The sequence below is a fragment of the Neopsephotus bourkii genome, unplaced genomic scaffold, assembly GCF_033783945.1.
Source record: "Neopsephotus bourkii isolate Nb327-2 ecotype Australia unplaced genomic scaffold, CSIRO-AGI_Nbou_v1 NB_1346, whole genome shotgun sequence".
In the NCBI taxonomy this organism is placed as follows: domain Eukaryota; kingdom Metazoa; phylum Chordata; class Aves; order Psittaciformes; family Psittacidae; genus Neopsephotus; species Neopsephotus bourkii.
Genome location: NW_026901826.1, coordinates 4,960,851 through 4,987,290, shown reverse-complemented (window position 1 = coordinate 4,987,290; position 26,440 = coordinate 4,960,851). Strand labels below are relative to the sequence as shown.

General features: G+C 40.9%; 1 protein-coding gene across 4 annotated transcripts in view; it reads right to left on the bottom strand.

The window, feature by feature from the left end:
• The window catches only part of DHRSX (dehydrogenase/reductase X-linked), a 163,508-nt gene that overhangs the window by 19,134 nt on the left and 117,934 nt on the right, over positions 1-26,440 (bottom strand). For all 4 annotated transcript variants that reach the window (XM_061366538.1, XM_061366539.1, XM_061366541.1 and 1 more), the window contains one exon: positions 10,108-10,315. In XM_061366538.1, coding sequence (XP_061222522.1) covers positions 10,108-10,315 — 208 coding nt within the window. The remainder of the gene's footprint in view (positions 1-10,107; positions 10,316-26,440) is intronic.

The following is a 26,440-nucleotide window of genomic DNA, read 5'->3' as shown; positions in this document are numbered from 1 at the left end:
ATACCATGATATAACTAAAAAAGTTGTTGCCTGAAGTTCCCACAGAGTCAAACTGAAACCAACACACAAAAGATGTGTTATCTTTATGGTAACAGCAATGGTACCACCCTTACACACAGGATGGTACCTGGCCACATCTATGAAGGCTAATGACTCTAACACTGCAAATGCTTTCTTCTCAACCAGGAAAGCATGGGACAGGTTTTACATCACACATGACAGCTACTTCTGAGCACTGGAGGTGCTTTATAATCCCCTTGGCTCCTCTGAGTAAGCTGCTGTATAGTGACCTGGAGATGACAAATCCAGGTACCTAAGCACAAACACATTTTATATTTTATCACTTCTTCAAAAAGCTGGAAACAGATGACTCGCCAGCAATATGCCTCTGACCCAGTAGTCCTGTGATGAGAGGGTTGAAAATCTCATAGGAGAAGTTATACAGCAAGGAACTGGGTGATGGTTATATTTTGCAGTGAAAACAGTGGTTCATATGAAACAGGCCTGCCTCAATATAAGGGGAAAAAAGCCCACCACACCATAAAACCAAAACTGAGCACTGAGTGTATATACAATAGTACTAACAGGACAATTATATTTATGGAAAAAAACAAAACAAACCAAAACAAAACTATATAAAACTCCCTGTTTGGTGTCTTCTAGATCTGCTTCTTGAATGGATTTCAAGCAACATCAGCTGAATCCAGTATTATAAACATTTGAAGTATTTACTACATCCATATATCTGCAGGCCCTCTAAGGTGATTAAGGATTGGTGTATCTGTGCCAGCCTTAATCCACTTCTCCAGATAATAGGCATATAAAATAGGACACCTGGGCCACAAACCTAAACCAGGCAAAAAAAATAAAAGGCCATTCACAGACCAAGGAGAACCTCTAAGGAGCAGGATCAGGTATGTAAAATGCTTTTCATAGGGATCATACTCTACCTAGAAGATGCAAAGTCAGATCAGATAATCCTTGCTACAAGAATATGCAATAAGATTGGGACCTGAATGCTTTTAGGTTTGGGCCTTGTTTCCTAATTTAGCAGGTCCTGATGCCACTGATGAAGTACAAGAAGTTTCATGATGATGGAAGTCGTAAATATATATGCAAAGGAAAATGGGGACCTAAGTTGTCATTACTAGTCATGATGTATGAAAACAGTAATAACTGAACTCCTCCCTGAGAAATGACCAATCTACATTCACAGCTTGGGCAGTCATAAAAATAGCCTTTGCACTTGGACAATGTAAAACCCTGACAGAAAAAAACCCCAACAAGCATACTGCCTCATATTGCCTTTTCTACACCATTTTTAGAACAGAACAACCTGTCAAAATATACCCATAGCATGTAATTTTATTTTCAACACTCTCAGCTCTAGAAACAATGGGACAGCTTTTCTCTTTCTACATTTTTAACCATTATAGGATAGTATGTGAGAAGTGGCAGACGCTGTGGAAGACTGCATTTTGCATCTCCAGAGCTTGTCAGGAAAAATACTGAGTAAGTCAATCAGTACCACTCTTCCTGAGACACATTCAGCATCAGCATACTGCTGCCTGCTGCAAGGATGCAAGACAGCTGAGGAGCCACTGCAGAACACCACTTTCAACAAAGCCATGGGAACACAGGGCTCCCAGCACAGGGCACCAACTCTGGCCCCTGCTGTTCGTTCAAAAAGTAACATATATACTACATTGGATAAACAGTTGATAAGATGTTAACTTAAGCTTGTAAGTTGGGGTGGCTAGCTCCAAGACTATGATGAGCAATTAAGAGACATTAGGAGCAACTCATCTTTTCAGACCATGCCTGAGCCTAAGACCAGTAGTAGCATGTCCTTCCTATTCCAGCGACATAAAAGTAGGGCAGCGTGGTGAAGCCAAACAAATACCAGTATAAATCCCATGACTGATAAGCTGTCCAAGTTCATTCTTGTTTTATTGCACATTTCTCAGGTTTCATCCAAATCCTCTTCTGCATATGTACTGTATTCCCCGCAGAGCGCCTGTCTGCGGTAACATGACTCCTGTGGTTACTTCCCCTTTCCAGCACTAAGATGGCAACATCCAAATGTAGTCATTCGCCCTGAAGAGACTCGCAGACCAAATTTAAAGAGAATGTTTAACTATGCATTAACATATAGAAACCACTAACTCTGGACAGATTGTTTTAATGACTTGTGTTTTTGCTGCATACAGGATCATGCTCCTTCTAGAAAAATGGGAGCTAGGGCCACTGTACCAAATTCTCTTCTCATATGCAGCTACTAAAATCCTCCAAATCCCATGTATTTACCTGAGAAGATAATAAAACCAAAGCAAACCATGTGAACTATGTCTTGCAGCTCTTGTACCCTCTCTAAAATGCAAACACAAATTCTTGGACGCTGGCAACCCTAATTGTTACAGTCATTACTAAAGCCAGAGCTATCCAAGTGACGTCTGAATTGAAACTTGTCAAAACTCACAAATTGGGTGCTCGATGATCCTGTTATTTAAAAAAATGTATTTACTCTTTCCAGTTCTTCCTCAAATAGTGGGTGGTGCTTGCTTTCTGTGGTTCTTGTTACATACATCACACTATCATAAATCCATACATAGTCATAGCTACCTATGTAAATGCATGGCAATATCTATGTGATAAACAGTGGAGGCACACAGTGGATTATAAACATATATGAGAAATATGTTTCATAAATAACTGGTATTTCCTCACCTGTGGCTGCTCATGAGCACATTTCCCACTTACACAAGAAGTGGTCTGATACTCCGAACACCTAGAGCTGCCATTTGGAAAATCAGACTGGTCACAAATTGCTCGTGCCCCAGATACGTGAACACAACGAAAGTGTGTTCCTACCCTCTCCTGTGCACATCCAAACCCACGATATCTTCAGTTCTTTACTAGCATCAGTGCTTTTTAAAATGTCCTGTACATTGGTATGGCATTAATCTTTGGTAACTTTACACAGCACAGACGTCTACAGCTGAGCTAGTCGCCACAGGACGCCTTCATCGTTCACAATGATAAACTGGCACTTGAAGGAATGGATTCATGTGGCCAACTGCAGATATTTGTCTTAGGATAAGACAGATCCAGTACTAGCAGTGACCATGAGGAGATCACTGGATGAACAGCTCTGGTGCAGGCATTCATACTGCAGACATTTATGAACCAGGAGACCTGTCAGAGGTGGCTTCCAGGCACAGATGCCTTAGATCACTAGGAAAGCGGATGTTTGCAGCTTCTTGGCAGAGCTTGGCATTTTCTGTCTATCTTTCAGAGCTCAAGATAACCATTAAAAACTGTGTCTATGCTGCTCATGGAAGAGTTTCCTTACCTCACGTTGAAAGGTTTTTCAGTCTCCTTGGATTACTGGTAAATTCAGGACTGTCACATTCAGAGAGGGGGAAAGGAATGCCTGTAAATCTCTGAAACCTCTTAAAATGAATTTCTCTGTAGTGAATAGGGGCTCTAGGTATGGGGCTCTGCAATATAAATTTTATCAGCACTGTGCTGTTACAGATGCATTGCAAGTTACAAAACAATAAGGAATTTAGGTAGGTCATCTCCAGAGAACTATTAATTGATAAATAATGCACACCACACCTGATGGCAACCTGTCCATGTGATGTGTGTGCATATATATACACATATATATATTAATATGCACTCCCACAACCTCCTTCTCTGCATCTCCTTATTTTAGTGATCTAATTCCAAACTGGTGCTCGCCTGTGAGCTTGGTAGAGGGATTTTCCAAGGGAAGATGGTGGTTTTTATCCTTAACTCAGTGTTATAGCTATTGTTCCTACCCTTGCTGAATGGGTTGTTTCTGTGGGGCTGGGGTGGACTCTTTCCTCTTTTATTCTTTCTCTCTTTCAAAAAGATATCTGAGAGACATGCTGATGAGAAAAATTAGTGGTTGTTCTGTATTCTGCTGCCAGTGGGTTCAAGTTTCCAACAGCGCTGTGTTACCTGACTTAAAGAAAATGGTATTTTAATTATGTGATGATGGAGGTAGAAATTCCCAGGTGAATGAGGAAGAATTACAGTAATGTGATGCTATAACCCCTAACTATAAAGACTAAGGATTAAAAGTGAAAGGCTGATGGTCTAGTTGAAATTTCAGGATTTCATCTAATTCCCCAACCTTTCAAGTTCTTTATTGAGACCTTTACATTAGAGGCATTGTGGTTACCTTCTTTAAAACTGACAGGAATCAGAACCGAGTCCCTGGCATGTATTTTTGGTCCACAGCAAATTATCTTCCTCTTGTGTTTCCTCCATTTTGAACATGTCTGACTGGGAACAGATTACCATATAAAGTTATTAACCAAATACATAGGAAAGAATTGCTGAGAAATGTTAGCAAGTAATAAATTGATTGATGGAAAATGTCTTTCCTAACTCACTCTCTGGGTTCTGAATATGAAAATAGTTACAGATTACAAGATAGTAAGTGCTGATGTGCTAACGCTGGTTAGGCTCTTGTATTTTCACAATTTCTTAACTGTTTACTTACTCTGTCCACACTACAGCAATACAGAGACTATTTTTTTACTCTTTTGGATACAAACCAAATTCCTTTCAGACAGAATGAAACAATCTGCCCGAGCTGTCAAATTAAATTAACAATCCTCTACCACGCAGTACTCTACCACAAAGGTTACCTGTTTTCAGTAAGCTTCTGGCCTGCCAGCAAAATGATATCACAACATTTCAGACACTTACCAGTCTGAAAGTTCCACTGCAAAACCGTTTCACACAGGACAAGCATAGGTTTCTACATAGTACACAGTGTAACTTGTATTTCTTTAGACCATTTTTCAAGCTACAAAAGATCAATCCTGCAGGTAGCGTTAGACAGTTTTCCAGTCTTGTGAACTCTTTTGAAAGATGGAAGATAGTCTTCCTATTTTACACTGTCAGGAAAAAAAAGGGGGATACTTTTCCTATTTTAACTAAACAACTAAAACTGCAGGACAAGGCACAAGATGGATCTCTGACCGTACACACTGCTTTGTTATTTTCTTGCTCCATGGCTGTGTTTCGGCCTGTTCCAACTAGCACTCTCCAAGAGGAAGCCTGGGTGTGGTTTGGGGATAGATCATGCCAGTAGCTGCTCCAAATCAGAGTTATAAACAAGAACTTCAACAGCCTTTACTCGCCTCTGATGCACTCCAACACATTGCACTCCCACCCATTTTGTGCTGTCCCATACAGCATCCTGACCCTTTTGAGTGCCATACACCAATGCACTCAACACAAATCCTTTTCTTTCCTGCCATCTAAACATTCTCCAACAATTCTCAATGTGTCTCAGAATAAAAACATACTGTGATACTGTGATACTTAGACCTGAGAAAACAGGTACAAAAATAACAATAGCTTGAGACAAGCAGAACAATGGGTAGAGTGGAGACCAGGGTCCAGTGTTATTTAGGTGGGCACTGAGAGTTACCCTACTTTAGAGAAGTCTGATCCTAATTAAGACAGACACAAAAGACTCTGTGCTCCAAAGCCTTCTTGCTCAGCAGTTAGAACAAATAAAGCAGCTAAAGTGCATCCACAGATCCCATAACAAGCAGGAGGGCCTGGATGCCTATCCGAGTCCAGGGATTCACATGCAAGAAAAATCACCAGTACGGAGCTTGAAGAGTTGCTTATTAGACTTCTCAGGTGGGTCCATCCATCTTTCTCCCTAGAACCACTCTATGGCTGTATGAAAAATCAAATATTTATTTCATAGAATAAAAGAAGCCCCATGGTTCTAAAGCATAAATCCCTGTCCCAATGTGTACAAAAATGAAACCTGTTTAAACACTAGAGTAGTAATTCTACTTAGAGAATAGAATAAGTAAGGCCATTTCCTTCTCTCTGATTTTGACCAGAATCCTACCTTTTGATCTGAAAAGCCTTTTGTAAAAAATAACCACAAATGACATGTTTCTTCAAGGAGTTTCCATTTTGTGAGAAAATTCCAGAACAGCTTTACATGAGGACCTCACACTCACATGGACAGAAGATGTTGATGCTGATGAATTGCTGCTTTCAGCTGTAGTATTTAATTATTCTCATTCTCTACAGCTGGCGTTATTGTGTGGTGATGTGTTTGTCTCCTGACACCTCAGGGTGGGGGAAGGACAAAATGAATTTTCTACATTCACAGTGCCAAAGGGACAGTTTGAATAATATATGCTGCAATAAGACCTGCATGACTATGTCCTCTGGCATGAACGATGAATCCAGGGGGTTTAGATCTTGTTTTCTAGCAGCATTTACAGACTGGAAGCATTTTGTTTAAAATGTTATTGGAAAATTACACTAAAGTTAAGCCTATTTTGACAGATGAAAGAAATTAACTAGTTTATATTGGCTGATTTCTAGCCTGTTCTCCTGAAGCCCACCCCTTTGCTTTTACAGGCTGGCAGGGTCACTAATTCTACTCATTTTCAGTTTGTCAGTCAATAATAATTTATGTGGCACTACGTCTTTGAAACTGACAGCTGAGACAAGATCTGATGCACAGTCTTCCTTCCACAATGCCTTCCTAAATACTGGTCTGAGGTGGCTGAAAGGACCGAATACTCTGTATCTGAAAATGCCCCGTTCACCAAGCTGGTCATAAGGAAGGATTTGGGCAAGTTTACAACATTGCTGTGCAGGAAACATCTCTACTTTGCTGGCATAATGAAGTCATACAAAGCAGAACGGTCTCTGCCATTGGACATTAATGAGAGGCAACGTTTTATTTTCTGCTCTAAGGCATTTTAATTGTATCACAAGCAGAGGCCATCTGGCTGAGAATGAATATTCACTATCTCTAGCAGAACTAGAAGTACTTCAGAGGGAAATGGTACCTTTCTGGCTTCTAGCTTGGACAGTACACATTACTAAATCTGGTGTGTTCCACAGTTGGCTAAACTGCAATTTGACGCCCAACAAATGTCTTTGTAGGCTATTATTATATTATTATTTAGTTATAGTTTACTAGTTTGGAGTTTATATCTTTAAAAAAAATTATCACTTTATGTCAAAAATTCTTAACAGGCTCTCACTGCGCTCTGCAAAAGACTGGGACTGCTTGTCCGTTTATATTTACTGCGAAGTCACAGGGGTAGAAATCAATATTTTTAAATATTTTTTTTAGGAATAAACATAATTTCTCTCTTGTGTGTTTATTAAAAATGTAGAGAAAACATCTGCAAAATGGAAATTTAAAGAACAAGTAGAATAGTAGACAATAACTTTCCTGAGAAAGAATCAAGTAGAGAAAGAGTGAAACCATCACTTCTAAAGGGCAGGCATTAATTTGACAAATCTTGTTACCATCAGTGGATCTTTGAGCTTAGCCTATCTTATTTCTACAGCGGTGCCTCTCACTGCAGCTGATTTGGTAGAGATTTTAGTGAGCAAAGTATGAAGACCCGAAGACAACGTTTCACAGTTCTGAGAAACTCAAGCTGTTAATACCTTGTATCATAGCTTATTTACAAACCTGTAGGTTTATTTGTACCTAAGTATCTTGAGGTGGCTCTGATGCGAATGTTGAGCCAACAGCCTTGTCTGCCAACTAAGCTGCCTCAAATATGAGCAGCCTAGTGAGAGTGGGGGCCAAGCTGCAATACCCAGGAGGTATTTGACTTGAATGCAACTGGGACCAGTGCTGGCAGAAATGCATTTAAAGGCAGAGGAGGCTCTGCCACAGTAGTTTGGAATTAAATCAAATAACATGTTGACTCTCTCCTGAGGGAACGCAATGTGATAAATCCAAAATGTATTTTCTCACCAGAGCTATCTGGGTTGTGTTGGCTCTCGCAAGTGACAGGTTGCAATGGGTGAAGCAATTTCCTGCACGCATTTAGAAACTGCTCCAGAATACTTCAGGGTGATAAAAGTTAGTTGAGCCAATATGACTAGAGAGCTATCACCTCATTTTCACTGCATTACTGCCATAATCATAGAAGGAAGATTTATATATGTGCACTTGGGAATGAAATTCCAGCGCAGAAGAAACCCTTACTACCAACTATCAGCTAATGCCATCAGACAACTGAATTTTCTTATACTGGCTTCCTTACTTTTCTCCAGAGAAATTTACCCTAGTGCACAAGACCAACACAAGACCCACACAGGTTTGAACGCTGGATACTACAGCACTATTAAAATTGCCAGGCATGCTTTTGATGTGAGCTTACCATGGACCTAAGCATTGCCTTGTGATGCCATTCTGCTGGAACTGAACACCACGTACCTATATGATAAAGTGCTCCTGAGTGTGAGAAAGGAAGTCAAAGTCAATCCCGAATACATAAACATATATCTTAAGCATTAAGCAATAAGCAAAAAGTAGAAGTCAGAGCAGTGATTCAGAAACCTAAGGAAGGACGGGAAGAGTGATGGCAGGAGTTTCCCTCTCCTTTGGTTCACAGGAAAAACATACTGAGTGCTATATAAAAACACAAAAATCTCAACCTCAATAACTGAAGCATACAGTCATCCAAACCTTAAGTTATTCTTACTTAAAAAGCAATTGATGTGTTCGCTTTTTGGCAGTACACACTTCCGCGTATTTTGGAAGTACACTTCCATGCCTGTCAGTATGTCTGTGTCCATCACCTGTTCCAAGGCAGGATTCTTTTAGAGCAGTATTTCGTCCAAAGAATAGGAAGTGATCAAGAACTATCAGCACATTACTAATAGAACTTCATGAGACTCCCTCTTGTGATAAATCCAGTCATTTTATGTGTGCTCAGTGACATCCCATTCAGTGTCTAAACCTGGTCAGTATAATACAAAAATGTCTCCCTGGGCACACAAATGAAACTGAGGCTGTAGACAACAAGAGACTAAATTCTCACTCTCAGACATGGAAATTTTGTCAGAATTTTGTGGCTCCAGAGGAAAAGCTGAGCACAACCTAAACATCTGCATGAAACTGTTACATTAGCAAGGTGAAGTAATTCCAATGAAAAAACACCACCACCGGAGAGTGATATTTAAAATGTCAATCACAAGAGGCAAAACAAGTTTAATACATACAGTCTGGCAAAGCTGCATTCTGCTTCTTTAAGAATGCATTACGTATTATGAGCATTCCTATTACAATTGTATTGCAATATTCAGAGTATACTCGGAAGGCACTATTACTTTTTTTAAATATGGGTTTATTTGTTTACATCTTATTTTACAGCCACTCTTCCAGCCTCTAGTTTAATTTCTAAAATTAAAGCTACTGATATTTCCATATCAAAGTTTAAAATTAATTTGCTTTGTGGGACATGCCCCTTGATCTAGAATACTTCATTTTAATTAGGACATTTAATTTTCCCTAATGGAATCAGGTTCAATTCACTTAATCCACAACTACTTTCTGAAAGTACATTTTCTCAGCGCAAGTCCTCTTAAGGCTTGTCCGCATGAGGAGATTGTACCTACACAGCTGAACTGATTTCAGATCTATCTACTTACATCACTACAAAATGTTACTGAAGTTAACTGCAGCTGGGTCTGCCCCATTTCTGGATCAGTTTGGTCAAGCAGCTGTAAGTTTCCTAATGCAAACCAGGAAAAGGTAACAGAAAATCAGGTACCATTACAAGCATGTGTTAGTGTGACAGCATGGGTGTTTGGGCCCACACAGCCTAGGGTATGGCCACTTCCCACCACCATGTTTGTACAGCTTCCTTCCTCTCTTTGCCCTCTTCTCTGTAACGTGCTGTGTACATGTACACCATGCCACATCACGTTTGCTTCTCATTAGGAGGACATACAAGACATGTCCAAGGAACATGCTGCACATTCTGGCTTTGTGTTAAGATGACATTTTGCTCTCCATGCATACATGAAAACACACTGAGATCAGAGGGGAGATAATCAGTGCATGGGCTCAGGATGTGAAAGGCATTCCCTTCCCTTACTGTAAGAGTGTTTGCTCTGGGGAAGGCCTGTCTTTATCAACTTTGTCCTTCTCATAAGACAGAGAAATGCAATCAATTCCATATATTATTATACACTCTAATACTCCTTCCACTGACTATAGCTCTCAAAATGCAGGGGCATGGCTATAAAATAATTTAAAAACCTGCATACCTTGAAGAACAGCCAGGCTGTCATCCATTTAGCCACTTTCACAACCCAAAAGACATGCTTGTAGAGCTCAGTATTCACGACTCCAGGGTCTACTACGTTAGCAGTCACATGGCTTCCATTTGCAGTCAGAAGATGCTGTAGTTGATAGGTAAATAACACAAGGGCAAGTTTGCTTTGGGCATAGGCTCCATGGGGTGAATATGAACATCTGTTACAGGAGAGAAAGAAAGAGGGAGATGCACATAAAAACAGTCATAAGGAAAACAGAATTGCATGAACATCAAATGTCCTGCATTTTGCAATATCCAGCAAACAAACAGCTGTACATCGAGTCCTCAGAAGCAGCTTATCACTGTCAGGTGTGCTGTTCACCGGTGATTATTCTGTCAGACACCACGTCTTATTTATGGCAGGGAGAAAAATTAAAATAAAATGACACAGGACCTGCCAGAATCTCTATGTCAAAATATTTAAGCTAGAAAGGCTGAGGCACCAGTCTCCATGGCATCATCACCTAGAGGCCCACAAACTACTCTCCCCTTCTTCATAGCTCTTTTCCCACACATACATACCTGTTCCCACAGTAAATCTGTGTCTGATCATACTACTCTTGGTTATTTATTATTTGTATTGCAGTAGGACCTACTACTTTCAGACAATGGCTCCTGTGTTGGGCACAGTACAGATGAGCAAGGTACTCATTGTCCCTATCCCAGTAACACACCAGATTACACACAGCTAAAGAGACAGATAAAAAGATGGGGCAAGGAGAGTGGCTGCAAGTGTAACCAGTTATGCCATGTACAGCAAAGGCACCTGGCTAGGTCTCTACCAAACATGAGGTGCGACGAAGGCTCACAAATACCAGGAATTACAGAAAACATAACCTGTTGAGACTCCTTTGTGCCTCATGTGGGTGCTGAATCTGCCTTTCTTCCAGCTCAAACTTCCAAAGAGCTGTAGGTGTCACTGCACGCAGGCAGCAGTATTTTTTTTTTAAATAAGCAGGCTAGTTCCAGGCAAATTAGCAGGAATGTCACTTGAAATGCTCCTCCCGACTTGGGCATCAGCATCACTTCCACAGATTCCTAAGCCATGACAATTCACTCTTGTAATTACTACAGCCTCTCATCTAACCTTTTTTGTGCTTAGCAGAACCAGAGGTAATTCCTGGCATTACGGACAGCCCATAAGCAAAGCAGGCGGGAGCCTAAAGCAACAGGCTCCTGGGGGCAGCAGAAGAGCTATGGTCCCCACCCCCTTTTGCATCTGCCAGAGCCTGGGGAAGGGGCACTGCTTGCTGATGATGATGGTGTGGAGCCAGGGGTTGGCGTCCCTGGATCAGCAGCTATTGCCTGTGGAGAGAGATAGAGGGGCACCCACCCAGCAGCAGGTCTCTCTTTCCCATCTCTTTCCGTTCCCCTAGTTGTTGTCCTGCCTCTGTGCCAGCCGCAACTCCAGCCTCTACACCTCCACCCTTAGTGCAGCAAATGCCTAATGCACCTACTCTGCTGAAAAACTTGCCTTCAATTTCTGTGGCTGCTACCAAGTACAAGGTTTTTATTTTGAATGAACAGCAAGTATGTCTCAGAGCCCATTCTCATTGAATACTTTATTTATAATATCCGGTACACTTCACCACAGAAGGTCCTGGATGATAGCAAACAAGCTGCCTCTCTGCAGAGGTATAAGGCTACTGAAGCAATTTAACTGTTCATGTTGTCTGAATGGACTAAGAAACTTGGAGACATAATGGCAAATTGTGCAGCTCAGGTACAGGAAATAAAAGACAATACCACTGAATCTCCAGTGCATCTCTTTTTTTTCTTCTTCTTTTTTTCACCTGCTGTATTCTTGTTCAAGCAAACAAAAACCAAACAGTTTACAAATGCATTCTATAAACTGAGAGAGAATAAAAAAGGACACCTGACCATGAATGGCCCTTGCACCAACCAGCAGCCTGAGCTGTAACATGCTGAATAACATAGTTCCATCATCATAAAGATATCACCTGCCCCTCGGGGTAAAATGGGCTATTTTAAGAATAAAGAACAATCACTGCATGAATAGAAAAGTGATTTGGCATTAGTCAGGAAATTGCAGTTACATTTTAAATTCAGTAACGTCCGTGCTCTGATCTGAGACACTCAAAATGTCACCTTATGCTTCATGCATATTTCAACCCTTTTAACTTGAAGGACCAGATCCTCAGCCGCTACGAGCTTCTCTTGCGCAGCAGTGTGGGGCAGAGCTCACGCCACCCATGGGAAGAAGCGCTCATCCAAAGCCACCTCCGGCAGCCAGCTGGCAGCCAACCCTGGCACTGTTCCCTCAGTGCCACCATTCTCTCACCAGCGAAACACGGAAGCTGGGGCACAGGACAAACTTCCTGAATTGAATTACGGTGATCTTGTCTGGCAAGCAGCTTGCAAGGAAGCAGAGCTGGCGACTGACTACTCTGACTTGTTCTGCCTGGGTCTAGTCTGGCCTGCAGTAACCTTCAGATGCCAGGCGGGAGGATGGTGAATGCTCCCCATGACTTCCCATTCCCACATTTTGTGTGAGTGCTGTTTTGACTTACCTTGTGGCAATGAAGCATGAACTGCAAGGGCTGGATCCTCAAAAGCCTTGTACTTTGCATAGATATCTATGTCAGAGAAACACGAGTGCTGAGAAGATATAAAAAGCTATCCAATCAAGGAGGAAGCCTTTTATATCACATTGCAGAGATGCAAATGATTTGCAAGGCAGTGGGGAATCAGACTTCAATAACATACTGTAGATATAAAGGATATAAAATTGGATACACAGAACAGACACTTTTGGCAGAACCCCTGCAATGATCACCTGCTATCTTCCCATTTAGTCTGTGTGTGCTTTTTGCTTTCCAGGAATCTGACATCAATGGACTACATAAGACAGGAGAATGACCTGTGACACAAATCTGACAAGGATTTTTGCTGAACAACAGTTAGTGGTTTGTTTGTGAGACCCCATCTTGTTAGAATCGTGTTGTTTAAATGCCATGTTGGGAAAAAAAAAATCAACAGTGGTTACCTGATTTCATTACATCCAGTCTTGAATTTATTCATGAGAGAAACAGGGGCACATAGGCTCCTGTACCTTTACCAGGATTGCATCTATCATGCATATACACACAGAATCACAGAATGGTTTGGGCTGGAAGAGACCTTAAAGATCATCTAGTTTCAACCCCCGTGCCAAGGGCAGGGATCCACTAGACCAGGTTGCTCCAAGCCCTGTGCAGCCTGGCCTTGAACACTGCCAGGGATGGGGCAGCCACAGCTTCTCTGGGCAGCCTGTGCCAGTGCCTCACCACCCTCAAAGTGAAGAACTTTTTTCTAATATCTAATTTAAATCTACCCTCTTTCAGTTTAAAACCATAAAATGTATTCCTCTTACACATGGAATTATGTGGCTTGAAGGCCTATTCATCTAAATCTAGCCTTTCTTGGAAGTTTATGTTCTGTATGTACATTTCTGCACTGAATGAGTATAATTGTATACTAAATAAAATAATGTTGACATTATGCATTTCCACATTGCTTTCATTTTCTGAAGGCTCTCAAAGCTTTCTGAAATGAATGTGCACACGAGAGCCCAAAGCAGAACACAGCTTACCAGCAAACTGTGTTGGCATACCAGTGCATGCACAGTGCCTGTGATGCTTTGACCCTTGAGAACACAAGGCATCTATGCTTCACAGTGAGACAGGCAGACTCTCAAGCAGAGAAACTGCCTCCTAACTAGATGGCCATCCAGGCAAAAGACTGCTACCTCTCAGCTCCCACTGGTACATACACACACACACGCTGGCCAGCCAGCGAGCTAGGAGTTACTGGTGTTTGACTGTCCAGGGATCCATCCTAATAAATACTGTCCACCAGGACTGAGCTACACCAGGCAGCATATGCTGTGGTATGGCAAGCCTGTACATGGTCAGCAGCTAGGAAAAGCGGAGCAAAGACTTGGTGGGAAGAAGTCCAGTGGGAAGGAGTGGTGTGCCTGGCAGTGGTAGTTTGGAAAGTCCATGCTCACCCACTTATTTGAGTGGGGCTCTCTATGGACCACTATTCCTAGCAAGGAAAACAGTCTCCCCTGGGGAGTGCCCTTCCATAGCATTTTGCCAAGGTACTGCTGATAAGATAGGGCAATGCACATCTCGCTATATGGAAACTACAGGAGGAGTTAAGGCAAACAGGATTTAATTACCTGCTTTGAAATCTAGCCAAGAGAGCAGCGACATACAAGACCTTCCCCTTCTTTTGAAAATGTTTTATTGATTCTATTCTGATGAATAATAAGCAGGGTAAGGCAGGTTCTGCATTTCTTGTTCAAGTAATTTTTAGCAGAAATTCTTATTTTTGGCTTAAGAATCTTTGCAACATTGACTGAATTGTTTGCATTGTCATTGCAAAAATTAGGGAGAAGAGAAAGGGATTGTTTTGGACTTTTACCAAAACAAAATAAGCAAATATTCAATTCTGGAGTGAGTGCTTTGTGGTTTGCTGATTTTTTTTTTTCTTTTTCACCAGAAGCTGATTTTTACCACTGATCTCCATGGTGCTGTCTCCAGCAGTAGTCTCCCTAGCATGCTGGGGCAATGCATTCGTGAAACATAATGAGAAGCCAAATTTGAAACTGGAGCCTGCAGTGGCTAATTAGGTGTTTAAATATGGACTCAGCTGCTGTCCAAGTTTGAAAACTGGATCCATGTTTAGCACTTCCCTTGGCAGGCAGTCTTACTCTGGTTTCTTTTTTGGCTGGCTTTAGCTTGGCTGTGTGCTTTAGAGGTCTCCCATTTACATCCAGTGATACCGTGTTTAGTGAAGGGCATTAAGCCTGCTCAGGGTACCCACTGAGTAACAGGGGAAACAAAATTGCTGCTTGGCATGGACCACTTCCTCCACACCTCCTGTGCACAGGCTCTCGAGCTGCTCTCAGCTCTTTCTCTTTCATTAGCAGTTGCTTTTGCATTATGCACACACGTGGAGGAGGTGGATACAGACCGACTGAAATAAGGGTGCAGGGACAGCACCCTTTCCCTTCCCCACCATATCCTGCTTCAACACAAGTCTCAGAGAACCCGTGACCACACTGACTGACATACAGCTACATCTAACCTGGCCAATGCTAGCAGTAAAGTTTTACTGATGTGGACCTCTTTCACGCCACACTTGCCTTGTGCGTGTCATCCTCCTCTCACCCATCACCACGCTCCCAAATTTCCAGCGTGTTAATTTGCCTGGAGGGCAGAGTGCACGAAGATCAAACTGCAGAACAACCCAATTGCTATGTGCTCCATTAAAAGACAAGTGATGCAAAACGTGGGTGACACGCTGGGGTTTTTAATGAAAGGCCACACAAAATTTCAATATACGCCTTAGGATGAATCAGTGAATTAAGCAAAACACAGACTTGCTGTATTAAAATGACTAAAGTTTCCTAATGATTTATGTATTAATCTTGCAATACATCATCAACATTGCTTAGTCAAGACCATAAAAAAACTATTATTAAACACTCATGAAGCTTTCACAGTCTTAAATTTTCATTGTCCAGGGAATGCAGCAGCATATTTTTCAAGATTTCTGATAGATCTTGCAGTTTATTTTGAAGCAGCTATAGACATATGTTGCAGAATACAGGTATATCTTTTCTGGTTATTCTAAACAGTTTCTTTCTCTTTTCCTGTGGTAAGCCCAAGCCTGGCACCGAAATATTGCTTATTAGATTTAAACAGACTTCCTGACAGTACTACATATAGTTATCCCATGAACACATCTGTAGTCGCATCAGTAGTGATCTTCCCCTCACTACAGAAAAGAAAAAGGAAATACAGAGATGGAGAAAAGACACAGTTCGATAAATTAGAATACATGTATTACCACCGAAAACTAGTATTTTGCCAGTTGAAAGAAACAAGCATATTCATTAGTAAAACAAAACTAACATCTGGAAATGCTATCCTATCTGAATAAGTCAATATGTTATGTTTTGTACAGTAGCTGTCCTGTTACCAACTACTATTATAGGCTACAGTACAGTCACCCATTTTGGGTGTTCATTGAACATATTTCTTCATGTACATTTCTTTCATATACTTGATATGAAAGAACCTTTGTAAAAATATTGTAAATATATACACATAATAGTCAAAGTGGCTGTGGCATACCTCCATGTATTTGAACTGGAATACACTGGCTACTGCAATGGGGGTGAATAAGGACTCAAGCATCAGGGACTCCTGAAGCACCCTTGTGACTGACATGTTAGAAAGGAAGGCTATAAGACAGATAAATTATTATTCGTTCAACACAAGCTGAAGAGCAAATCTTTCATGTCCTAATTGGTCACACGGGATTTACTTGAGCAGCCAGAGGCAGGTGGCACTTTGAGAGCAGCCCACTTTGCCCTTTTGTTCTGAGTCTTGGACAAAGACAGACCATAACTCAGAGCTTCCCCCTCTCCCTGCAGTGAGTCCCCTGGCACTCACACAGAGCTCTGGAAAAAACTGGGATTTATCTGACATGTTTCAATAGTGGCAAAAAACATTCATCTCCTTAAAATTAGAAGTTGAGCAAAAGGTTAGGAGTTCAGAGCTGGAAGATACTCCCTCTCCAAAAGGCAAAATATTGGTCTCAGTAGCTAATTTCTCTGCAAGTCAGTGACTCTTGCCTTGTGCTTATTCCACAGTTCAGTAGGATCCACAAGCTGGAAGATGGGTTATGTCTGTTGTTGGTTGGTTTGTTTTTTTTAAAGCCATCTTCCCAACTTTTAGCACTGAACTGTAGAAATGCATTCAGTGACTAGCCCTTTGTTACAGTTTGTAGGAAATGCAGAGGGAACAAAATTAACTTATTGTCAGTGGAGGACTATATTTGTGAAAGAACCTGGAATCCCTTCATTATAGAAATATTTATGAAAGGCAAAATAAGCAGGGTCTTGTCATCCTGGCCATTACTGTCATCCAAATGGAAGCAATGCATCATTTGCCATCAGGCTGATCCCTCATCCTAATGGCAGGAGGTGAGATATCAGGAGCCCTCCTGCTCTCCTGATTGACTTGCTGTGTGCAGCTCCATTGCTGTATACTCAGCACAGCTCTAAAAGGACTCAAAGGCTGATCTTTTCGAAGTCTCACCACAATCCGTATCTTTAAGAAAAAGTCTAATTTTTCAGTTTGTGTACAGTCTGTTAATTTCAAATGGTTTTGATGATTTTTAAATGTTGATGGCAAGTTCAAGTTGTAATTACTGTAATTCCATTCTCCCAGGAAATATATCTCTTCATAAAGAATGCTATAAATTGCCTCTGTTGAAGCATCATTTTTCTATGGTCAGTTCATATGATGTGTTAAGTGCCTGCTAATATTTGAAGTGGTATTTGAGTATAACGGTATCCCTTTATTCAATTAAAAATCTCCATCAAACGAATGAGTAAATAAATAGAAGCAAGCAAGGTTTTGCATTGCTACAGCCAAGAAACAGATCAAAGCTCCAAGACCTACATTCTGTGTCCTAGTGACCCGTTTGACTGATGGGCAAACATCATGGCCACATACCTTTTAATATTGTCTCTTGGATAGTCTGGATCTGAGGTTACTGAAGATTGTTACGTATCTCCTAAGGTTATCTCTTGTACAATAAGAATAGCTCTGAGGCACTCTCCACCCACTTGTGGAAATCTTCCTAACTCTTCTGCAATAGAGCTTTAAAGTTGAAGGAAGTAATGGGTCTTGTTTACAGTTTCTTCCCTTCCACCAGAATGTGCACAGGGCCATAAAAATGGCCCAGTAATAACTCGAACAATCCCAAACACTATTTCTGTTTTGATAAAACCATCTTAAAGCTGGTGTAGACTTTCGCAGACCAGCTGCAGAAAATCTGGACTTTTCATTCTGGGACTGAAAGGGAAGTACACAGTCTGGTTATGCATAATAAAGTACTGCCATTTCAAATCCATCACGGTGCACCAAATGTGATCAGCAGATTTCCAGCAGACTACTGGTATGTCAGCAGACACACTGACATGTGTTGGTGTATATGGGAAGATAATGTAAAATTTTGTGGTGGACTGAACCCACTGCACTGCCTTGGAGTTCAGGAGGCACTGAATGTGTTCTGTAAGTGCAAATTATTCACCACATTGAAGGACTGGTCTGTCTTACCAGGGGAAGCATGGCTTGAATATGCACACAGACTGCAAAATCTTTTTTCCTCCAAGATGTCTATATACTGTGCAGAAAGTCCTGTGCCATCTCTCCCTGTTCACAGAAGCAAGGCAAGATTATCAAGTCTGGCACAACAAAACAACACTGAAAATCAGTTTTTGTTTGTTGAGAGAATTTAACAACTTCAGCTTTTTCAAACTTTTCTTCTATAGTGAGACTATGAACACCACAGCTTCAGACTGAGAGGTAGAAGTGACTAACTCCCAGTACATGGGTTAAGACAAGGAACAAGCTCTTACGAGCCATCTATTTGTTAAAAACAGTCATGAGAATCCTTCCCCTCTGCTGGAAGACCTTTCCAGGTAAAGAAGAAATACAGCTGAAATACCAACAGGTACAGGAGAGATTAAAATGTGGACATTTTCTGCACCTATGAAATGACTCATAGTCCAGACATGGCAGGAAAGGCTTTTGTTTGTGTAAGACCGTACATCAACAGTGGCCCTTAGCTGCTGTCAGAAAAGATGCAGGATGCAAGTAAGTGTATGAAAGGGCTCTGTGAAGAGAGGGGTGTCTTACTTAAGGAATATAAAAAGCCAACTTCAACGAACAAAAAAACCCTGCAAGAAACAAGTAACATAAAAAGTGGTCCAACAGCCAGCATTGTAAAGTGGTCATTTCAAAGTACCATAAGGGACAGTGACAGGGACAGTGACAGCAATCACTTTCTCTACTGTTTAGCCTTACAGATGGCTTTTGATTTTGTTTTATAGATTTCCCAATCTTGTCAACTTTGGAACACTGTAAACAGAGGTCTGTAATGGCACACCAAGTGTTTCCTGAGAAGGAACATGGCATAGCCTGGAGCCAGAGCACATGAGATATCTGCCACTTGCAAACACACCAGAAGCAAGGGAAGTCCAGTAGGTTTCGCTTTACAGGAAATGACAGGAAATTTCATGTCCATACCCTAAAAAGCTAACACACAACCACAGACCTGCCTTGTGCCAGACCTTACTGGAAAAAAATAATTAAAAAATACAGCTGCTTTGGCAAACTGGTTGATTGGTGATGAAACTGGTGGCAATTCAGCTACTGAACACCCTCCCACCCCTTTATGCTGAGAACTGAAAGATTTCAAGCATAATATTTTAATTTGGGCATTTCTGCAGAGCTGTATTATAGCTAGCATCACTGCTAAAAGCTCTTGAGTTTCTCAGAAAGCTACTGTGAGTCACAGTGCTCCTTGGTCTATGTCCTTGGGAGCTTGAAACACTGCTGTATACAGCCCCTCCCCACCTCCCATGACAAAAAACTAGGGCAACCACAGTACCTGACATATAATGAGAAAAGAAGAAACAGAGCAATGAAATTACAGCTACATAAAAACTCCTGGGGGCTAAAATAGTTTACTTTTACAGTTATTTATTTTATTCAAAAGTATATTTTTCATAAAACTCACTTCTTTTTATAATGAACCTGATTTAATCAAAAGACCTAGTTTCTTCACAGGTTTCAGTATTCAAATGTTTGGTCTGCTTTTGAACAGACAAAGTTCTCCTTCACTAAAAGAAGAGGTTTAGGATGGGGAGCAGAGAAAAGGTTAAGAGTTAACATTTGATGTGTAAGGCAGAAATCTGCCTTTGCTTCCATCCACTGGACCTCGTAATCCTTAACACACATGGCAAGATCAGGGATGTGCGGTTGTGAAGAACCAAGAGTAACAGCAGATTGAATCCAGAGGGGATTTGTGGAAGGTGAGCCGATCATTTTGACTCTTTCTCTTAACATGTTTTTCCAGGGATTTACTGGCATGTGTGCCACATTTCCCCAGCTACACCAGGCAGCTGGAAGAACTTCACTGAAAAGGTACTGTGAGGATGGTGGTAGTTCAAGCAATTGAAAGGAATGTTAAAATGATTTGAATAATCACACAGAACCTGAGAACTCCAAAGCTTTTAAGGTTCACTCAGCCTTAATGAGTCTTTTTACTGACTGGAAGATGTTAAACTAACCTTCCCCTCTCAAGGCTGACAAACTACCTCCACTCTGCATTCTCCTTAAGTCCCATTTGCCTTCTCCCTAACACAGTGCAGTACATTCACTTTTAAATTACCACTGAACCAGCTTGCCATTTTGCAAGACAGTGCATCTACAAGATTGTCCTGGCTTTGGCTAGGATATGGTTAATTTTTTCTTAGTAGCTGGTGCAGTGCTGTGTTTTGGCTTTAGTTTGAGAACAATGATGGTAACACACCAGTGTCTTAGTTGTTGCTCAGTAGCACATACCCTGATCAAGCACTTTTCAGTCTCTCATGCTCTGCCAGTGGGGAGGGGTACAAGAAGCTGAGAGAGAGCAGAGGCAGGACACCTGTTCCAGAACAGCCAAAGTGATATTCCATATCACAGCACATTGTGCTTGGTATATAAACTGAGGGGAGTTACCCAGAAGGGACTGATTGCTGCTTGGGTCTGGATGGTTATCGGTCAGGGGGTTGTGAGCAACTGCATCGTGCATCACTTGTGTTTTCTTTTTCATTATTTATTTATTTATTATAAATAAGAAATTATATTTATTATTCTAATTATTAAACTGTTCTTAGCTCAACTCCAGGGTTTTATCTTTTTCTAATTCTTCTCCCCATCCTACCTGGGAGGTAAACAAGCAGCTGCGTGGTACTTAGTTGCCAGCTGAGGCTAAACTACAACAGAGATCCACTGTCCCGTGTGCCACACAGGGCTGACTTTTCCCACTCAACCCACTGTGCAGACAGAGGCTGAGCAGCAGGAATACCCATATATCACATACCTCCCAATACGCTGCAATTTTGAACTAGTGTGAAACAGTGTGTCCTATGAAATCATTAACCACTATTAATAATCCTTTGTTAAGACCATTAACCCCTTTTAGACAAGAAGGAATTTAACACTGCGACACCCAAAGAATCTACATTTAATTTTCCTGAATACATTAAAGTCTGGTGTTACCTTTGTGATAGTAGTGCCAATTGTGCTATTGTTCTTCAGAAACCAATGAGCCCTAAAAGTATTTTGATTAGACAGAATGAAAATACACCAATATGTAAAATCAAAACTTTGTAAAGTTGACATCCTGACTGGTATATTTCTCCATTACTGGTTGCAGAAATGGATAGGGATCACCTGTGGCCTGCAGCATGGACAAAAACACTTATTGCATATGAACATAAAAATGGGTTGATGAATTGGTCTGCTGACATAAAGGCCCATATTTTTAATTAATTTATATAATTTATTTAATTAATAATTTAATTAATTCATAAAATATAGTACCTTCCCTAATACACTCATTTTCCATGCCAAGTGGACTTCTGAAATTAATGCTAATTGCTGCAAACACAGCAAATACTTTTACATACAGAAAGCATTTTATAAAGAAGAGCTGAAGTACAGTTACGTATGTGTATTGAATACTTATCATCTAACTATAGACAGGAAAACTCAGTGATCTGCTGCAGGAAAGACATACTTAACTGAAAACAGCAGTGTGCTGCAGTTGGCATTTGGTCCTGTCAAGGGAACATGATTTATCTTGCAAACAGAACCAGAATATACAACAGAAGTCATTGTGAGGGAGCTGCTTACACAATACAACTCAAAACAACACCTTATATTCCTTGAGTAAAAATAAAATCTGTAACATGTTTCTCTTATGGTCTAGAAAAAACTGTTATGATTACAATTTCTGTAGGTTTTACAGCATTTTCCTAAGAGCAAACCAATGACACAGCTCTTTTTAATTAACTGTGAAAGACTCAGTACTGACTAAAAGAAAAAGATAATATGTGAAATACCTCCTACTTCCTTTTATAAATTTTCCTTTATTATTTGAAAGTCCAGAAATAAAACAATAGGGCTATGCTACATCAGCTGCATGTTTGGTTTTGCCTGAATTAAAGAATAAAAAGGCAATGGAGGAACCAACTGGGAATTTTCTTTAAAAAACCCTTCCCATTGAAAAAAATGTTAGCTTACCAAACCATTCCTAGTGAAAAAATACATTTGAAACAACTGTCCAGAGTTTTGCCTTGTTTTGGTGTTTTGTTTTGTTTTTTTTTTTAATTAATTTGAAACTAATGGAGATATCTTACTTCAGTAGGATGACTTAGAAATTAAAGGTTTGGAGTTTCACTTTCATCAATGTTATGCTTCAAAATACAAATGGCAATCTACTCGCAAGGATAACTGCAAATAAATTAGAAATAAAATAATTAGAAATCACTGAAATCAAAGGATTTAGTCTGAAAAATGGACTCATATTTTCCAAAAGTAGTTTGATATTTTAACTTTTCATTGATATTTATGAGCAATATTTTCAAAATCTCAGGAATGTTAAGGGGACAAAATCCCCAATTTTCTGCACAAATTTAATCCTTCATTTAGCAGCAAACACGCAAAAAGTGAAGATGAAGGACACCACCCATCCAAGAACAGGAGAACTCCAGACACTTTGCTAGTCAGATTTCCCATCAGTACATAACACCTCCAGGTACAGTTGTTACGAACTGTCCACCTGCAGAGATTAACTGGAGCTGCCTGGTCTCCCCAGCATCCTCTCAGGTCCTGGGCAGAGATGTTTACCCTATTTTACACCAGCTGGGATGCAGATGTGGCAGCTGGGATTTTTGCAATTCCTCTCTTTCAATCTCTATTGTCTCTGACATGATTCATGCACTAGGGCTACAGAGAAAAAATCCAGAAATTATCTGGGGACTGTACCAGCTTGGAAACTTAACAAAAAATAACAGCTCTTCAGCAGCTGGAGAGCAGAGGAAAGAAAAGTGTGACTAACTGGTCTTGAATATACAGGAGGCGTGAACCAGAGAAGGAGCTGTTTTACTGTGGCTGGGGAGTTCACAGATCTGTGATTCATAGTATTACAGGGTCCATTTGTCATGCATAAAGAGAGGATGATGAAAAGAATAGTCAGTCATGGAGAAAAAGCTAGACAGAACACACAGAGATGCTAACCTCTGGGAAAAGGAGCATATTCAGGTGTGACAGACAGGCTGGGAAAGGGAAAAAGGTGTTTTTTTTCTCCATTTTCCTAAAATCTCTTCTTCATTCGGTAGGTAGAGGACTTAAAAGAGTACCCTCCATCCCAGCCTTGTATGATCACCATGAATCCCAGTACAGCGTTCAAGTATATCTCAACACAAGGGGATGGCAAGATGTTTTTCAAGATTAAAACCAGACAGCCATAATTCTCTCATGACCATATTTTGTTTTTCTCTCACTTTAGAAAGTATTATTTAAGTCAGGCAAAAGAAGAAAAATACACCATCCCAACTATGCTGTTAGAGTCCATAGTATACTACCCTCATCATGTAACTGCTGAAATCATCACTGTTGAAACGCTTGCAGATAGCATTTCTGTTAAACTTTCACCTCCTTGAAAACAGTCATACTGAAAGTAGGGATGAAGGAGAATGATTTGCCTTAGGGATCCCCTAGTCGACTCATGTGATTGCTGTTGAAAATGGTCTGGATCTAAAAGACCACAAAGGTGTTTGATGTTCTTCATATATCCTTCAGCAAAAGAACTGGGAGAACAGTCATTGCTCTTGTGAGTTTGCATTTTCAATAACACACATGAAACAAGCTATGCCCTGGCAGTTTGGAACAAGCTCTGTCCTGCCTTGAAGTACCCATGCTGTGTTTCTTTTACTGGTGAGGGTGAAGAGGATGGGCAAAAAGGGGAAGAAATTCTCAGGATAGAAATAGGACTGGGGCTAGGGGAAGAAGGTAGGAGGAAGATAGATGAAGAGGAGGAAATTAACAGGTGAGCAGAAATAAGACACTACATCCCTTCCTCCCCCCAAAAAGGAAAAAAACAATGACATAGGGAGGCAAAAGCCTATGAAGAAGAGCCTGGAGAAGAGAAGGCTGCGTGGAGACCTCATAGCAGCCTTCCAGTATCTGAAGGGGACCTATAGGGATGCTGGGGATGGACTCTTCATTAGGGACTGTAGTGACAGGACAAGAGGTAATGGGTTTAAACTTAAACAGGGGAAGTTTAGATTGGATATGAGGAGGAAATTCTTTCCTGTTAGGGTGCTGAGGCACTGGAATGGGTTGCCCAGGGAGGTTGTGAATGCTTCATCCCTGGCAGTGTTCAAGGCCAGGTTGGACGAGGCCTTGGGTGATATGGTTTAGAGCGAGGTGTCCCTGCCCATGGCAGGGGGGTTGGAGCTAGGTGATCTTAAGGTCCTTTCCAACCCTAACTATTCCAGGATTCTATGATAAAAGGCAATAAAAACAAAAAAAGCTCAAAAGACACAGGTGAAGATAAAACTGTAAACAGAGAAATTGAGTAGGCAGGCATAAAGAGACATAACAAAGAAAAATAATGTAAAATGCAAGGAAAATAAATTTAAAAAAATAAATTAACCATCCTGCCCAATAGGAGCTGAGAAGAGAATCATGGGATAAATCAGATTGGTGAGATGGCAGAAAACAAGTCAAAGAGGAAACGTGGAAGACAGTAACACATTTAATACTGCTCATGGGACAGACCTTCCAACAATTATTTGTTATGCTGCTGCCCTGTGGTCACTGTGATATGGGTGATGTCTGACTTCAGAGCAGATCTCTGAGTAGCAAGTACAAGCAATAGGGAGCGATGGCTACAATTGTGACTGACAACCCAGAATCTTCCAAGTGGGAGAATGATCCCATAGAAAAATCTGGTAAAGCAGAGAAGAGAACCTCAGTTTACTGTCTACTTTATGTCAAGAAAGTCTTCTGCCTTTCCTTCTCTGACATACTTAATGGATGAATCTCTCCTTGGCCACTATCACTCACCTCCAGTTTGGACACTAGCCCAGTCAAAACCTAGGAATAATGGGGCAAGAGCATGGTAAACAATTCAGTCTGCAGTCACCAGTATATTTTCCAGCAGAGAATATGGCCCCCTTTCTCCACTGTGAGAAAGATGACTCCATATTGTTTTGCTGACTTCCTTCAAGGTCAGGACCAGCCAATCTGGGAAAATACACCCAAGCTGTTAAATGAATTACGGCCAACTAGTGCAACTCAAAATAAGGGAAAAGCCATTATGAAGTTTTTAGAAAGACTTCCTACTCACATGAGTGGCAAAAATGAGGGATGGCATCACTGAGAAACAGTGGCAATTTGTGGAACACTATCATACCACAATGCTTACCATGGGTGTCTTTACCACATCCATTAAAGCTCTTCAGCACTGCTCTGAATCACCAGGCGTCTCCAAGGCCCTGTGATGCATGCAATGCCTGTGTGTGCTACCCCACAACAGTCCTCCAGGGCTGATTGCTAAACTACCCAGTCATGCTGTAGGCACACGCTCAAATGTGGAAGGGATCTCACTGTTTTTATCAGCACTGTTTAAGCAATAACTAACTATTCACCTGACTGGGGGCTTATTGGCAATAGCCTAAAAAACCCCATCAGGAGTACCTTCTTCCACCTGAACCATGAAAAGGTTTTGATCTGAATCTACAGCCCCTTCTGCATTCCATCAGTGTGCCTGTGCGCTTGGAAAGCAGGCACAACTGCTGCCCCTGCATGATTCAGAGCATTCATGTGGGCAAGAGCAGGCAAAGTCAGCTGAAGTCTGTCATTCTTTATGGCTCTTCTTACACCAACGAAGTTCAAATGTAAAGGGCAGGTTTGGGTGCAAAAGCTGCATGTCAATCTCATTGATATGTTTTTATTTTTTACATCAGATTGATCATGTTCATACCCAACCGCAGCTCTCCTAACTGAAACATTTCTGGTTCCTTTGGAATATGAGTTAATAATGGTGAATCAAAATAAGGATGATCCTAAATTAAAGAGGCACAACACAAGGCTTTGCTATAATCAAGAAAACTACTGTTATCTAGAGACATACAACATCCATATTAAACTTTGTATTCTGCATTTTAGACCAAAGAAAGACTAATTACACTCCTTTTAGCCCCCTTGCATGGTGGCATCCAGCATATGCCCATCAGAAACAATGAATACATACATCAAGTGAAGAGTAGGGTAATTTCCTGTGGTTGTTTTACAAGCAAGAGATTAAACTGTGACTACCCTGCGGAGTTTAAACAACGTGCTTGTAATAAAACTGGTACC